General features: G+C 49.9%; 1 protein-coding gene across 1 annotated transcript in view; it reads right to left on the bottom strand.

Moving 5' to 3' along the window:
* The window catches only part of GCH1 (GTP cyclohydrolase 1), a 219,160-nt gene extending 203,825 nt beyond the window's left edge, over positions 1-15,335 (bottom strand). Inside the window, exon 1 of the mRNA XM_078659837.1 lies at positions 14,658-15,335. Within this exon, the coding sequence (XP_078515963.1) occupies positions 14,658-14,970 (313 nt within the window). The 5' untranslated portion in view covers positions 14,971-15,335. The remainder of the gene's footprint in view (positions 1-14,657) is intronic.
* Positions 15,336-16,043: the final 708 nt, after the last annotated feature.

Raw genomic sequence — 16,043 nt, 5'->3', positions numbered from 1 at the left:
TTTTTAGGAGGTGACATTCTGCCTAGCACTGCGAAAGTAGAATTTCAGAAAGTTTTTGTGACATATGTTTAACGGAGAGCCCCCCTCCAGAACTGCAGAAGATAGCAAGCTGATGTTAGGACATCTGGATAGCCCTTTATGGTTCAAATCACATGTTCAGGCAGTAATCAATGCCAAGAAGGAGTCGACGCCCCCTCGGTGGATGCAGGTCCCCTCCACATGCTGTGGTCCTGTCAGGCCCTTGTGATCTATTGGCAGGCGATCAATCAATCAATCAATCAATCATAGCATTTGTATAGCGCACTACTCACCCGGAAGGGTCTCAAGGCGCTTGGGGGAGGGTCCGCTACTGCTCGAACAGCCAGGTCTTGAGTTGTCTCCTGAAGGCGAGGTGGTCCTGGGTCAGCCGAAGGTGGATGGGGAGGGAGTTCCATGTCTTGGCTGCCAGGTAGGAGAAGGATCTTCCCCCGGCGGTGGCTCTTCGGATGCGTGGTATGGCGGCGAGGGCGAGGCTTGAAGAACGTAGCTGGCGGGTGGGCGTGTAGAAGGTCAGGCGGTCGTTTAGGTACTTGGTGCCCAGGTCGTGGAGAGACTTGTGTGCGTGGGTGAGGAGCCTGAACGTGATCCTCTTGCTGACGGGGAGCCAGTGCAGGTCCCTCAGGTGGCCGGAGATGTGGCTGCGTCGGGGGATGTCCAGGATGAGTCGGGCGGAGGCGTTCTGGATGCGTTGGGAGTCTTTTCTGTAGCTTGGCTGTGGTTCCGGCGTAGAGGGTGTTTCCGTAGTCAGTCGGCTGGTGACGAGTGCCTGGGTGACCGTCTTCCTGGTCTCGGTCTGGATCCATCGGAAGATCTTGCGGAGCATGCGTAGGGTGTTGAAGCATGATGAGGAGACGGCGTTGACTTGTCTGGTCATCGAGAGGGAGGAGTCCAGGATGAAGCCCAGGTTGCGTGCGTGGTCTGTTGGCTTGGGGGTGGTGCCCAGGGCGGGGGGCCACCAAGAGTCGTCCCAGGCGGAGGGCGATGGTCCCAGAATGAGGACTTCCGTCTTGTCTGAGTTCAGCTTCAGGCGGCTGTTCTTCATCCACTCGGCAACGTCTTTCATCCCTTCGTGTAGGCTAGTTCTGGCGGTGGCGGGGTCTCTGGTGAGGGAGAGGATCAGCTGGGTGTCGTCGGCGTAGGAGATGATGTTGAGGTTGTGTTGGCGTGCGATGGCTGCAAGAGGTCTCATGTAGACGTTGAAGAGGGTGGGGCTGAGTGATGATCCTTGCGGTACGCCGCAGATGACTTCGGTGGCCTCGGATCGAAACGGGGGGAGACTCTCTGTGTTCTTCCGGCGAGGAACGAAATGATCCACTCCAGTGCCTTCCCTTGGATACCGATGTTGCTGAGGCGTTGAGTTAGGGTGCGGTGGCAGACAGTGTCAAACGCTGCAGAGAGGTCCAGGAGGATGAGGGCCGCTGTTTCCCCGTTGTCGAGCAGGGTTCTGATGTCGTCGGTGGCTGCGATGAGGGCGGTCTCGGTGCTGTGGTTGGCTCGGAAACCGGACTGCGAGGGGTCGAGGGATCCGTTCGTCTCGAGGAAGGCAGCAAGCTGTCTGTTGACGGTCTTCTCGATGACTTTGGCCGGAAAAGGGAGGAGCGAGATGGGGCGGAAGTTCTTGAGATCGGTGGGGTCCCCTGTTGGTTTCTTCAGTAGGGCGCTGAGTTCGGCGTGCTTCCAGCTCTCCGGGAAGGTGGCGGTGTTGAAGGAGGTGTTGATGATGTCCCGGAGTTGGGGTGCGATGGTGGAGTCGGCCTTGTTGAAGACGTGGTGGGGCAGGGGTCGGTTGGAGATCCGGAATGGATGGTGTTCATCATGCGGGCTGTGTCTTCGGTGGTTACCGTGGTCCAGGTGCAGAGGGTGGCAGTGGGGGGCGTTGGTTCGACGGTTGGGTACGTGGTTGGTGCGCCAAAGCTGTTGTGGATGTCGGCAATCTTGCGGTGGAAGAACGAGGCGAGAGAGTCGCAGAGATCTTGTGAAGGAGTGATGTCGTTGTTGCCGGTGCTGGGGTTGGAGAACTCCTTGACGATGCTGAAGAGTTCCTTGCTGTCGTGGGCGTTGTTGTCCAGTCGTTCCTTCAGTGCTGTTTTCTTGGTGGTGCGGATAAGCTGGTGGTGCTTGCGGGTGGCGTGTTTGAGGGCGGTCATGTTGTCTGCGGTCTGGTCGAGGAGCCAGGCTTTCTCGAGGGTGCGGCAGTTCTTCTTGGAGTCCTTGAGTTCGTCGGTGAACCAGGAGGCTTTCTTGCTTCTAGGTCTGCTGGGAGGGTTCTTCAGTGGCGCGAGGTCATCGGCGCAGGCGGTCAGCCACTGTGTGAAGTTGCGGGCTGCTTGGTTGGGGTCCGTTGTGCTGGTGGGAGGGTTATGGCTGAGGGAGGTGGTGAGCTGCTCTGTGGTGATCTTGCTCCAGCTCCTGCGAGGAACCTGTTGCGGGTGGTGGTGGGTCGTGGTTCTTCTGAAGCTGAAGTGGACACAGCTGTGGTCGGTCCAGTGAAGTCCGGTGGAGTGGCTGAAGGTGATGTGCTTGCTGGATGAGAAGACGGGGTCAAGCGTGTGGCCGGCGTAGTGGGTGGGGGTGTTGACCAGTTACTTGCGTCCGAGGTTGGCGAGGTTGTCCAGTAGGGCGGCGGTGTTGCGGTCCTTGTTGTTCTCCAGGTGGAAGTTGAGGTCCCCTAGGAGGATGTAGTCAGCGGAGGGGAGGGCGTGCGGGCTGATGAAGTCCATGATGTCTTCGCTGAATTGTGTGCGTGGTCCCGGGGGTCTGTAGATGAGGGTGCCTCTGAGGGTCGTCTTTGGGTCGGTGTGTATCTGGAAGTGGAGGTGCTCGGCGGCGGAGAAGGTGTCGTTGGAGTCGGTCGTGATGCGGATGGTGTTCTTGTGTACGATGGCGACGCCTCCTGCAGTCTGGTTGATGCGGTCCCTCCAGGTGATCTTGTATCCGTCCGGGATGGCGATGGCGATGTCGGGCGCAGAGGAGGCGTTCATCCAGGTTTCTGTTAGGAAGGCGACGGCTGTTGAAGTTGTGTCGAGCAGGTTCCAAAGTTCGATGGCGTGTCTGTGGACGGATCGGGTGTTGAGCAGGATGCACTTGAGGTGATTGTTGCTGGTGCTCGGCTTGGCGGGTGCGGTGCAGGTCGGGAGAATTTGCAGGCTTGACAGGTGAAGGGTCCGTGGGTGCGTCTCGGGTGGCTCGGTAGCAGGCTCGGTTTCGGTCGGGTTTGAGTGTGATGAGCGTGGCGGCGTCGTAGGTCCGTCGTGTGGGCTGGCAACGTCGGGGGCCAGGGGTCCTGGCGCTGGGCGTGGTCCAGGCACGGAAGGGCGCAGACGGGCTTGCCTTTGGCGCGCCTTCGGCGCACAATCGGCGCGCCCGCTGCGCGTGAACGCTGCGCGTACGCGTGCACTCCGTCATAAATGGCCAAGTGGAAGGGAGGAGCAGCTGGGAGGCGGGAGCGGGGCGGCCAATGGGAGGGATACAGAAAAGAAAGGGGCGGGCCGCAGGGGAGCAGCGGCGGGGAGAGGGCGGGAACGCGGCAGGGGGCACAAATACGCTAAACAGAGGCAACGACGAGAAGCAAAGGCAAGCTACAAAGCAAAACTCTACAGTGGGAGATACTAGACACGAAACAGAGGCAGAAACGATAACACGCAATAGAGGCAAAAACGAAAGAATGACAAACACGCAACAGAGGCAGTGACAGGAATACAACGATCAGGAGCACAGCTACGGGCAGCAGCGGCACTCAGCGGGATCGGGGGCAGCCTGGGCTCACTCACAGGGAGTGTGCGCGGTGCGTGGGGTGACCGGCCCAGAGGGTCGCTGCCATAGCGTGCTGCCAGAGGACACGGCGCTCCCCGATATTTTCACATGGGAGCAGGGCTTTAAGTGGACCGGGTCTCACCGGTGCTGAGCACCGGCAGTTTATTGACGGGGGGCCTCGAAACAGGTCTCTATCGGGCTCTGTTTTGTGCACTGGCACAAGCGGGCCGTTTTTTTCCGGACTGCAGTGACACCAGGCTCATCCATGTGCGCCTACTCACACTGCTCTTCTCACTAGTGGGGAAGTTATGGCAGCCATTACGCCAGGTGAGCGTTCAAGGGGAAGGGAAATCCTTTAGATTGTAATTTTCTCTCTGGATTTCCCTTCTCTTTTTGAAACTCGGGAGCACCAACATTGTTGTGGTGTCAACAGGGCTTTAAGTGGAAGATTTTTCAGTATTATATATACAAGCCCTAGTTGCTAATTATTTATCTCATGCAACTAACAACTATTGACAAAGCCAATAGTCCTGACTTGTTGTAGGTAGGATGTAGCTTGTTGTATCATATATATGTATGCAATGACAGAAACAGCAAAATACAAGTCGGGCGGCATACTATGCTAAGCACAGATTTTTTGCTTAAGTGTGTGAAGCCACGCCCTTAATTACAATGGCCATGCCCCTCTGAGAGACCGCCCAGGTATTTCATCCCACTTAAAGCCCTGCATGGGAGGCTTGTGCTTTAGGCATATTTAGGCGGAAGCAGCGCTATAATGTGAGGACGTGCTTTGCAGGCGTGGCACTATTGTTGGCTAAGAGAATCCTCATTCTGAAAGGGAGGGCCCCTTCTGCACCACTAGTTGCGACATGGTATGAGGCAATATGCAAATGGGGAAAGCCGAGGGTGAAGCCCTATGCTATGCTGAGGTACGTCACCAATGCAAGCACCCAATCTAACAAGAATGGGACACCTTTGCACTCACTTTCTACGGTTTTACATCCAACGATGACCTTCCCCTATGAGCTTTATTAAACCTGACTAGTCCCTCCACCGCGCCCCGCAGGCCCACGCTTGACTTCTGCCTCACTCAGCCCTCTACATACATGTCTTTTCCTCCCCATCCATCCCTTTAACACCATGGCACCAGGCTATGTCCCCCCGTCACTCCAGCGGAGATGGGCTAACCTCTGGACACTTCACAGCCCTGTTTTCCCGCCACCGGACTGCGCCTAGCACTGCCCAGACGTTGCCCCAACACATAGCCTACCTAGCTTGTCACTGTCCAGATTCACGTCACCTCTTCCCTCGGTTTATGGATTCCTCCGCATTAGGTAAAAAATCAATAAATGCGTACTTTTTTTTTTAGGGACGAGGCTGGGAGGAATGCATGCGTCTCGCTAGCGAAACAGTTGTTAACAAAAAGAGCTTGGAGCCCACTCGTTGGTTACCCATATTTTCACTTGCATGGCACTTTTTTTTACAGCCTCGTAATTAGTCACTGCAGGGCTAACATCATTTCCGTTACTCTCTGTGGAGCAGGGACCAAGCACTGATTGATTTGATTCACCATCAGTATCAGTCCGCTGCCCCTGACGGGATTGAGGTACTATTTTGTTCTTTTTAACTTTTAGTACCCTGCACACAGAGGGCTAGTAACAGGCAAAAACGTACCCAGCAAGACAAACAAAACTGTAAAAATGCATTTTCTATAGTTATCTTCCTTTTATTTTGCCAATTCTTCTTTTCTCACTTTGCACTCGTGTTTTCTTTTGTTTTGGGGCACTGTTCTAGAAAGACGAGGGTTGTTCTATTGCAAAGCAACGTTGTTTCTTTCTTATGTGTATTTTCTGAAATTATGCTTTAAAACATAATTGTGCAGTACACCCCAATTCACCCCACTCCAATCTTCCCCATTCCAATCCATGCCAATACTCCGCACCTGACCCCACTCAAATCCGCCAAACTAAATCCAATCCACCCCAGACAAATCCAATCCACCCCACTCCAATCTAAACCAGTCACCCAGTCCAATCTGCTCACCACAATCCAATCTACTCCAATCAACCACACTCCAAAACCTCACAACCCACCCCTCTCAAATTCTAACAAAATCTGCCCCACTCGAATCTTCTGCACTCCAATCTGCCCCACTCCAATCCAAAACAATCTGCCCCACTCCAATCCAAAACAGTTGGCCCCACTCTAATCCAAAACAGTCGGCCCCACTCTAATCCAAAACAGTCGGCCCCACTCTAATCCAAAACAGTCGGCCCCACTCTAATCCAAAACAGTCGGCCTCACTCCAATCCGCCCCACGCCAAACCATTCCACCTCACCCCTACCCATGCATTCTATCCCAATTCACCCCATACCAATCCACCCCACTCCGATGCACCCCACCCCACTGTTATCCACCCACACCAATCCAATCTACCCCACTCCAATCAACCTCACCCCAATCCAATCCACCCCACTCCCTCCCCAATCCACCCCACTCCAATACCATCCACCACAATCCAACCCAAGTCAAAACAATCTGCCCCACTCCAATCTGCTCTAAACAATCTGCCCCACTCCAATCCAAAACAATTCGCCCTACTGCAATCTGCCTGACACCAATCCACAGCAATCTACCCCACTCCAATCCAAAACACGGGGCAATTCCAGTCTAAAACAATCTGCCCCGGTCCAATCCAAAACAATTTGCCCATTCCAATGTGCCCCAATCCAAAACAATAAACCCTACTCCAATCCACCCCACTCAAATCCACCCCACTCCAATCCAAAATACTCCCCCCACTCCAATCTGCCTCTCTCCAATTTGTCCCATTTTAATCCAGTCCACTTTACCCGAATCGAGCCACTCCATCCCAATTCACCCCATTCCAATCAACTCCACTCTAATCCAATCTACCCCACACCAATCCAACCCACCCCAATGCAGCCCAATCTAATCTACACCACTCCAATCCAGTCCACCTCACCCCACTCCAGCTCCAATCCACCCCACTACAACCCAATCTACCACAATCCACCTCACTCCAGTCCAGAACATTCTGCCCCACTCCAGTCCAAAACAATCCACCCACTCCAATTCCAAAAATCTGCCCCGCTCAGTGGCGTAGCAAGGGGGGTACGGGACGTTCCTGGCGGCATAACTTTGGAGGGCGGTGGTCTTACCCGTGGCCGTCGCGGGGGAGTCAGCAGCCGCTGCAGAAATCGCACTTCAGATGGCGGTCGCAGGACTGCAAACTCAGGGGCCGCCATGGGCGGCCGCAGGTCTAGCTACGCCACGAGCTCCACTCCAATCTGCTCCACTCAAGTCCAAAACAATCTGCTTCACTCCAAAATCATCCCCACTCCAATCCAAAACAATCTGCCCTATTCCAATCGACCTCAATACAGCCAAATCCAACCCACCCCATTTCAATCCACCCTACTGTAATTTAATCCACTCCATCCAGTCGACCCCACTCCAATCCCCCAGTCCACTGCAGTCCAATCCACCCACTCTACTCCAATCCACCCCACTCTACCCCATTCCAATCCACGCCACCCGAGTTTAGTCCACCCCACTCAGTCCAATACATCCAGCACACCACACTCAAATATACCACACCCCAGTCCAATCCACTCCATCCATTTCACCCCACTGCAATCTACCCCAGTCTAATCCAACTACCCCACTCCAATCCAATCCACCCCGTCCAGTACAGTCCATTCTACCCCCTCTAGTCCAGTCCAGTGCAATCCACCCCTTCACCCTAATTCACCCCACTCCAAACCGCCCTACTCTAATCCAATCCACCCCAAACCAATCTAATCCACCTCACTTCAACCCACCCCAATCCAATCCACCTAGCCCCATTTCACCCCTTACTCCAATCCACCCCAACCAGTCCACCCACTCATCCTAGGTTAACCCACTCTACTGCAATCCAATCCAACCCAATCTACCCCAATCCAATCCACCCCACTACCTCAATCTACTCCAACCCACTTCACCCTTTTCCAAGCCACTGCACTTTACAACACTGCACTCTACGACAGTCTCTACGACACTACTCCTCCCGACTACACTCTACGACGCTCTACTTCAACAAATCCAGTCTACGACACTGTACTCCCCTCACTCTAGGACATGTCACTAACTTTTAGCCAAGCTGAACAGTAGCCACACTGGTGTACAACATGGCAGAAAACATATTGTTAAAGCCAAAAGTTCTTGTATAGGCAAGACCTATTGGGTTTGCCAATGTTTCCTTTCCAATAGCCTACTTTTTATGAGCTGATGCATAATTATCCGGCTCTCAAAAAAAATTAGAAAAGCACCAGTGATAACTTTCTTTCTTTTGTATTAAATAGTCATTGCTTACTTCTGTGACACCCACTCCGGGGGATCATATTATTCTGATAAATCAAACACAAACAATTTTGAAAAAAGACGGCGCCGCCGCCACCTAGGGCAGCAGGAGAGCTACTGCATACTTTCCACATTCAGTTAAGTCACAATGTATCAAAAGGTGAACAGCCTGCAGGTAGAAGTACCAATCGGACTGCATCTTTCTCAAGGAGCAGTCATTCATCAATTATCCCTATTCAGCCTCTCTGGATTGATCAATGTTTATGATAGGCTGCACTTTAGGAACTCATTTAAAGCACTGACCGAAGGCTGCACTTAAGGAGCTCATGTACAGCACTGACAGAAGGCTGCACTTTAGTAACTCATTTACAGCACTGATCGAAAGCTGCACTTTAGTAACTCATTTACAGCACTGACCGAAAGCTGCACTTTAGGAGCTCATGTACAGAACTGACCAAAGGCTGCACTTTAGGAGCTCATGTACAGCACTGACCGAAGGCTGCACTTTAGGAGCTCATGTACAGCACTGACCGAAGGCTGCACTTTAGTAACTCATTTACAGCACTGACCGAAGACTACACTTTAGGAACTCATGTACAGCACTGACCGGAGGCTTTACTTTAGGAACTCATGTACAGCACTGACCCAAGGCTGCACTTAAGGAGCTCATGTACAGCACTGACCAAAGGCTGTACTTTAGGAGCTCATGTACAGCACTGACCAAAGGCTGCACTTTAGGAACTCATGTACAGCACTGACCGGAGGCCTCACTTTAGGAGCTCATGTACAGCACTGACCGAAGGCTGCAATTTAAGAGCTCGTGTACAGCAATTACCAAAAGCTGCACTTTAGGAGCTCATGTACAGCACTGACCGAAGGCCGCACTATAGGAGCTCATGTACACCACTGACCGGAGTCTTCACTTTAGGAGCTCATGTACAGCACTGACTGGAAGCTGCACTATAGGAGCTCATGTACAGCACTGACTGGAGGCTTCTCATGTACAGCACTGACCGGAGGCTTCACTTAAGGAGCTCATGTACAGCACTGACTGGAGGCTGCACTTTAGGAGCTCATGTACAGCACTGACCGGAGGCTTCTCATGTATAGCACTGACTGGAGGCTTCTCATGTACAGCACTGACCGGAGGTTTCACTTTAGGAGCTCATGTACAGCGCTGACCGAAGGCTTCACTTTAGCAGCTCATGTACAGCACTGACCGGAGGCCTCACTTTAGAAGCTCATGTACAGCACTGACCAAAGGCTGCACTTTAGGAGCTCATGTACAGCAATGACCAAAAGCTGCACTTTAGGAGCTCATGTACAGCACTGACCAAAGGCTGCACTTTAGGAGCTCATGTACAGCAATGACCAAAAGCTGCACTTTAGGAGCTCATGTACAGCACTGACCGGAGGCTTCTCATGTACAGCACTGACTGGAGGCTTCTCATGTACAGCACTGACCAGAGGCTTCACTTTAGGAGCTCATGTACAGCACTGACCAAAGGCTGCACTTTAAGAGCTCATGTACAGCAATGACCAAAAGCTGCACTTTAGGAGCTCATGTACAGCACTGACCGGAGGCTTCACTTTAGGAGCTCATGTACAGCACTGACTGGAGGCTGCACTTTAGGAGCTCATGTACAGCACTGACTGGAGGCTTCTCATGTACAGCACTGACTGGAGGCGTCTCATGTACAGCACTGACCAGAGGCTTCACTTTAGGAGCTTATGTACAGCACTGACTGGAGGCTTCACTTTAGGAGCTCATGTACAGCACTGACCGAAGGCTGCACTTTAGGAGCTCATGTACAGCAGTAACCGGAGGCTTCACTTTAGGAACTTGTGTATAGCACTGACCGGAGACTTCACTTTAGGAACTCGTGTATAGCACTGACCGGAGGCTTCACTTTAGGAGCTCATGTATAGCACTGACCGGAGACTTCACTTTCGGAGCTCATGTACAGCACTGACCGATGGCTTCACTTTAGGAACTTGTGTATAGCACTGACCGAAGGCTTCACTTTAGGAGCTCATGTACAGCACTGACCGAAGGCTGCACTTTAGGAACTCGTGTATAGCACTGACCGAAGGCTGCACTTTAGGAACTCGTGTATAGCACTGACTGGAGGCTTCACTTTAGGAGCTCATGTACAGCACTGACCTAAGGCTGCACTTTAGGAGCTCATGTACAGCACTGACCGGAGCCTTCACTTTAGGAACTTGTGTATAGCACTGACCGGAGGCTTCACTTTAGGAACTCGTGTATAGCACTGACCGGAGGCTTCACTTTAGGAGCTCATGTATAGCACTGACCGGAGGCTTCACTTTAGGAGCTCATGTACAGCACTGACCGATGGCTTCACTTTAGGAACTCGTGTATAGCACTGACCGAAGGCTTCACTTTAGGAGCTCATGTACAGCACTGATAGAAGGCTGCACTTTAGGAACTCATTTACAGCACTGACCGAAGGCTGCACTTTAGGAACTCGTGTATGGCACTGACCGGAGGCTTCACTTTAGGAGCTCATGTACAGCACTGACCGAAGGCTTCACTTTAGGAACTCGTGTATAGCACTGACTGGAGGCTTCACTTTAGGAGCTCATGTACAGCACTGATCGGAGGCTTCTCATGTATAGCACTGACTGGAGGCTTCTCATGTACAGCACTGACCGGAGGCTTCACTTTAGGAGCTCATGTACAGCACTGACTGGAGGCTTCACTTTAGGAGCTCATGTACAGCACTGACGTAAGGCTGCACTTTAGGAGCTCATGTACAGCACTGACCGGAGGCTTCACTTTAGGAACTCGTGTATAGCACTGACCGGAGGCTTCACTTTAGGAACTCGTGTATAGCACTGACCGGAGGCTTCACTTTAGGAACTTGTGTATAGCACTGACCGGAGGCTTCACTTTAGGAGCTCATGTATAGCACTGACTGGAGGCTTCACTTTAGGAGCTCATGTACAGCACTGACCGAAGGCTTCACTTTAGGAGCTCATGTACAGCACTGACTGGAGGCTTCACTTTAGGAGCTCATGTACAGCACTGACAAAAGGCTGCACTTTAGGAACTCACGTACAGCACTGACCGAAGGGTGATAGTAGCGTGTGTGCATCCTGACATAGTTGGTTAACAAGAAAAATAAAACAGACAACAAGCATATAAATCAAGAGAAATTGGCTCGGTCAGATACAGAGGTAAAATAAACTTTACACATTTCCTAACAAATATAATACACTTGCTGTGTGCAGCATAAAAAATTATCAGTTAAACAAGTAACCAGTGTCTTTTTAATAGCCGGAACAGATTATTTTTAAATCAATTTTCCATGGTTGGTATCATGGACGTTTGCCATGTGGGTATGTGGCTGGTTATTGCGGTAGTCGAGCTTCTTAGGATCTAAGGGAGGAGGGAGAGCGAGGGAGGGGGAGATGGGCATCGCCGATCTTTCTATGTGTGAGGAAGAAGGATCATAAGTACCCTCTCCATGAGGAACCAAAACGTGTAGGATGCCCCTGGAGAGAACGGACAAGGCTCACTAGGCGCTATTTAAGGACAGCCGATGAAAAACAACTGCTCCTATTCAATGGGGAGACACTCTTTTTTAATAGATAATGTTGATAGTGGTCAATTTGATTTTTTATTTGGCCTGTCTAAATTATCAATTAGTCCAATACAAGTCTGTGACCAAATCAAATTTACTCTTTCTGCAGCAAGAGCTCTCTCTTGGGTATTCCCTAATATTGCAATGTATCCTACTGGACCATTTCGTAACAGAATTCATTGTCTTTCTTAGCCAAAAATGTTTATGATTGTCAACTTTGTTTCCTGAATTATTCAGCACTACAATAAGTCAATTAAAGTCACCCTCTTTTTGTCACAATATGTACCTCTTGCCTTGGTTGAAATAAAGGAAGAAAAGAGGTAATAGACAAAATGTCCTTGATATTCTGGACGTCTACACCTGACCTGCCTGGACCATACCCCTCAGAGTCGCCTCCCGCCAGTAAGGAACTACGAAGCTTGCTCGCATTTTTAAAACAGCTTGTTTTCACTCCATCAACCACAAGGTTGCTTGAGGCACAAATTATGATTTATTATTAGAAGCACTTTATAGCATCTGATTGCCACTCCTTTATTTACAAGCGCGCCTAAGGCACAAACCCTACACAACCGCGCCCCACCAATAAGGAACTCTGAAGCAGCATGCATCTTTAAAACAGCTCATCCTTACGCCATGAATCACAAGCTGGCTTGCGACAGAAATTATGTTTTATTATTGAAAGTACTTTAAAGCAACTCATCACCACTCCATCAATTACAAGCTGGCTTCAGGCACACCTTATACTTTATTATTGAAAGCACGAATCACCATCTGATTGTAATAGTCTGCACTCATTGGGACGCACTTTAACAGTATAGACATTCCTCGATCGCATGTAGTGTTTTTTTTATCACTCTCTGCTATTGTAGGTTTACTTTTATTCTGCTTTTATCTCCTCCACCCTTTCTCTTTCTTGGCTGGGATATAATAATTTTAAATAATTGAACATAAATCAACTTTATTTACTGTCCCTAATATTAAGCCGGGTTGACTAGTTTCCCATATAAGCCACACATATCTTTGGATTTATATATATATATATATATATATATATATATATATATACATACACACACATATATATATATATATATATATATTTTTTTTTTTTTTTAAATGGTGTAAAAACAGCAAGCAGACTGCGTTTCCGCCAGTGATCAAGGATACTCTGATAACCAAAACGCATCTGACAAGGCTCAAATAAACAAAACCTGTAATTCCACGAAAATTGGTGTCCGTATCCCTTTCTCTGAAGCATTTGCCAGCTGGGAGTGCGAGAGACGTTCGGGAAATTGGTTGGATATATATATATATATATATATATATATATACACACACACACATATGTACATATACATATACAGGAGTAAATTTCACTAATCTAGATCCCTAGTCTTAAAACACGGTTAAAACAATACACACAATACGACGCAGAACCCCAGAGACAGCGGATCGATGCAACTTTCATCAGGTAGTCTTCGCAACAGGCCATTAAAGAAGTACTGTTGACAGTGGAACTACGTACTACCCTTCAGGATATCCTTCCTCCTGATTTTACATAGAAAGGGCTGAAGAAGAGGCACTGTTTTTAAACCAACATACGTCCTAGACTATTGTAAGAAACAGGGACCGCAAGGCAATCACTCAAGACATGTGTGGCCTAGAAACAAATCAATAATAAGGGTTTTTTCCAAATTGAAGTGGATCACGCATCTAAAGTGGGATAATATAATAAGTCGTATAAGTTTAAACAGGCTAGACAACTGGCAGCAACATACTACCCATATCTCGACTAGAAACCATTGTTCGGATCACAGAGTACTCGTTATAAGAAGTGATCCTCATGAAGAATCCAGGGGCAATTACATCTACCCCCTGATTGTGACAGCTTACCATTGGTCTTGATAAAGGTGGTAACTATAAGGAGAACCCACTGAAACGCGTCGACGCACAGAGTGGTATAATTCAAGTCTCCAACACCAGAGTTGATATGCTGATGTCATAGCAATACAATATTGGTGTTATCACTAAGGAGCCAGAATATACAAACTGTATTCAACAATTGCATGTTGTACCTGTTCTGTCTTTTCTTCTCAATTGTGCAGGTCGCAATTGTGTGTATTGTTTTAACCGTGTTTTAAGACTAGGGATCTAGATTAGTGAAATTTACTCCTGTGTTTTTAAGTTATTCAAAATAAATGAATTTTTAACTACCTATATGTTTCTATTGTATGTACTTATGACATCGTGAGGCTTGGTATCGTAACCTTCACTTAGCATTGTCTCAAGGGAAACTTCTCTTCTTTTGGTTGTATAACCCCATTTCCCTTGGTTCCTCAAGGGGTACCTCTCGACTTACTTCACTTCATATACATACATATATATATATATATATATATATACACACACAGGTTGTCTCCAGTTGAAAATGCACTCATTAATGAGAAGGGGATCTATTGGAAGTTAATTTTGCTGGGACTTGCGCATACAGCCTTTGAGAAAGGAATAACTTCTGAAACGTGTCAGGCATTGCTTTGTTTTATCTGTGCAGCCTTCAAAGCAGCCCATTGAAAATAAATGTACTACTTGATGAGTGCATTTTCAACTGGAGGCAACCTGTTTATAGATAGATAGATATATACCTATATAGATATATCAATCTATCTATCTATCTATATATACACACACACACACACACACACACACACATTTTAATGTTTCTCAGCGTACTTTCTGCCCCGACAGTTCACGTGAACGTTTACACCCTGCCAGTCTGGGGACTTCCCAGAGCCGGCTGTGCACGCTGCTTCCCAGTAGGTCAGATGCTACTCCCTGTCAGTGGCTCCTCGTGGCGGAAGCGGCGCACAGAGGCTGCTGTCAGCGGGACTCACCCGAGATGGTCTCCTGGTAGCCCTTGGTGAAGAACTGCATGGCCTTGGCCGCCCTCCAGGGGGTCTTGAGCAGCCCCTGCCGCCCGGGGTCCTCGCCCAGGGAGCGGAGGATGGTGCTGTAGGCGGCCGCCAGCGCCGGCAGGCTCATCTGGTTATCCTCCTCGCTGCGCGTCCGCTCCTCTTTCCAGGAAGCCGCCGCCGCGCCGGCTCCGTCCGCCGAGCCCCCAGCCGCCGCCGCCGACTGCTTCCTGTCCGGCTGCGGGTACCCATTGCAGGTGGCGGCGCTCAGCTCCCTCGGCTTGCCTGTGTCCATTCTGTTCGGATAGAGGGGAGGCGGGTGCGTGCGTGCGGAGCGGGAGTGCGGGCGCCCTGCTCTTATCAGCCGGAGTGCGGAGTCCAGGAGAGCCCGCGCGCGTCCCTGCAGACTCGCGTAAACTCAGAGTGTGGAGCGGAGCCAGCGCCGGCCCCTTCTCATCAATGGAGCGCGCGCCTCTAATGCGAGCGGAGGCCGCCTGCCATTGGCCCCCCGCGCCGTGCGTCACCTCTTCTCTCCGCACGCAGCCCCAGTAAGAGGATCACATCAAAGCCTGCCGGATAAATACAAAAGTGAAAACGCACCGCCGCCTCCTTGCGCTTTCACTCCATCCCGTGCGGGAAACACGGCTGTTGGGCAACCCCTCCTGTCCGCCCCACCCCTCAATCCCTACCCTTGCATCATCCACCCCCTGCTCGCCCCACTGTCGGGCACACGGAACAGAAATGTGACCAGCCGACACGAGTTCCTCGAAAATCCTTCGACCTTTAACCCGAAGCTGAAAGGATCCCAACGAGATAAAATCAGAGCTGCCACGCTGGCGGAGTGCACCCTAGTGACCCGCAACAGTAGACTCCAAATACGGACCACTACATGGCATTTTAGTATTACCTGTAAAAAGAGGTGACAACGTTAGCATGCTTTGCTTGAAGTTATTTCTATAAGAGTGTAGCGTCAGAAATATCTTTCTTTTCATAAAGAACGCCCAAAGTTGCGGGAATTTTTTGTAGAATCCAGTTCATAATTGTGATGAAAAAGACAGGTGTGTGTGTGGGAGGGGAGTTGTCCCAAAAGGGGCGTGGCCAAAAACAACTAGGAATCTTTTCTCCGAAGCATGGTCTATTAAACTAATGGCCTGGCTTAAAACATGTGAACATAAATCCACAGCTGCAAAATGTTAAGTTTGCTTATGTGTGACATTTCCAGTTATTAGCTATATTTATGTGTGAGATTTTCAGGCCATATGTGTGACACTTTGAGTGATACTTTATCGTGAATGGAATTTATTTATTTATTTTATTTTATTTGAAAAGTTTTATATAGCGCTGGCTAGACCTGGAGGTATCAGAGCG

The sequence above is a fragment of the Lissotriton helveticus genome, chromosome 9, assembly GCF_964261635.1.
Source record: "Lissotriton helveticus chromosome 9, aLisHel1.1, whole genome shotgun sequence".
Classification (NCBI taxonomy): domain Eukaryota; kingdom Metazoa; phylum Chordata; class Amphibia; order Caudata; family Salamandridae; genus Lissotriton; species Lissotriton helveticus.
Note: the sequence above shows the minus strand (reverse complement) of the source record. Positions and strands in the feature narration are given on the sequence as shown.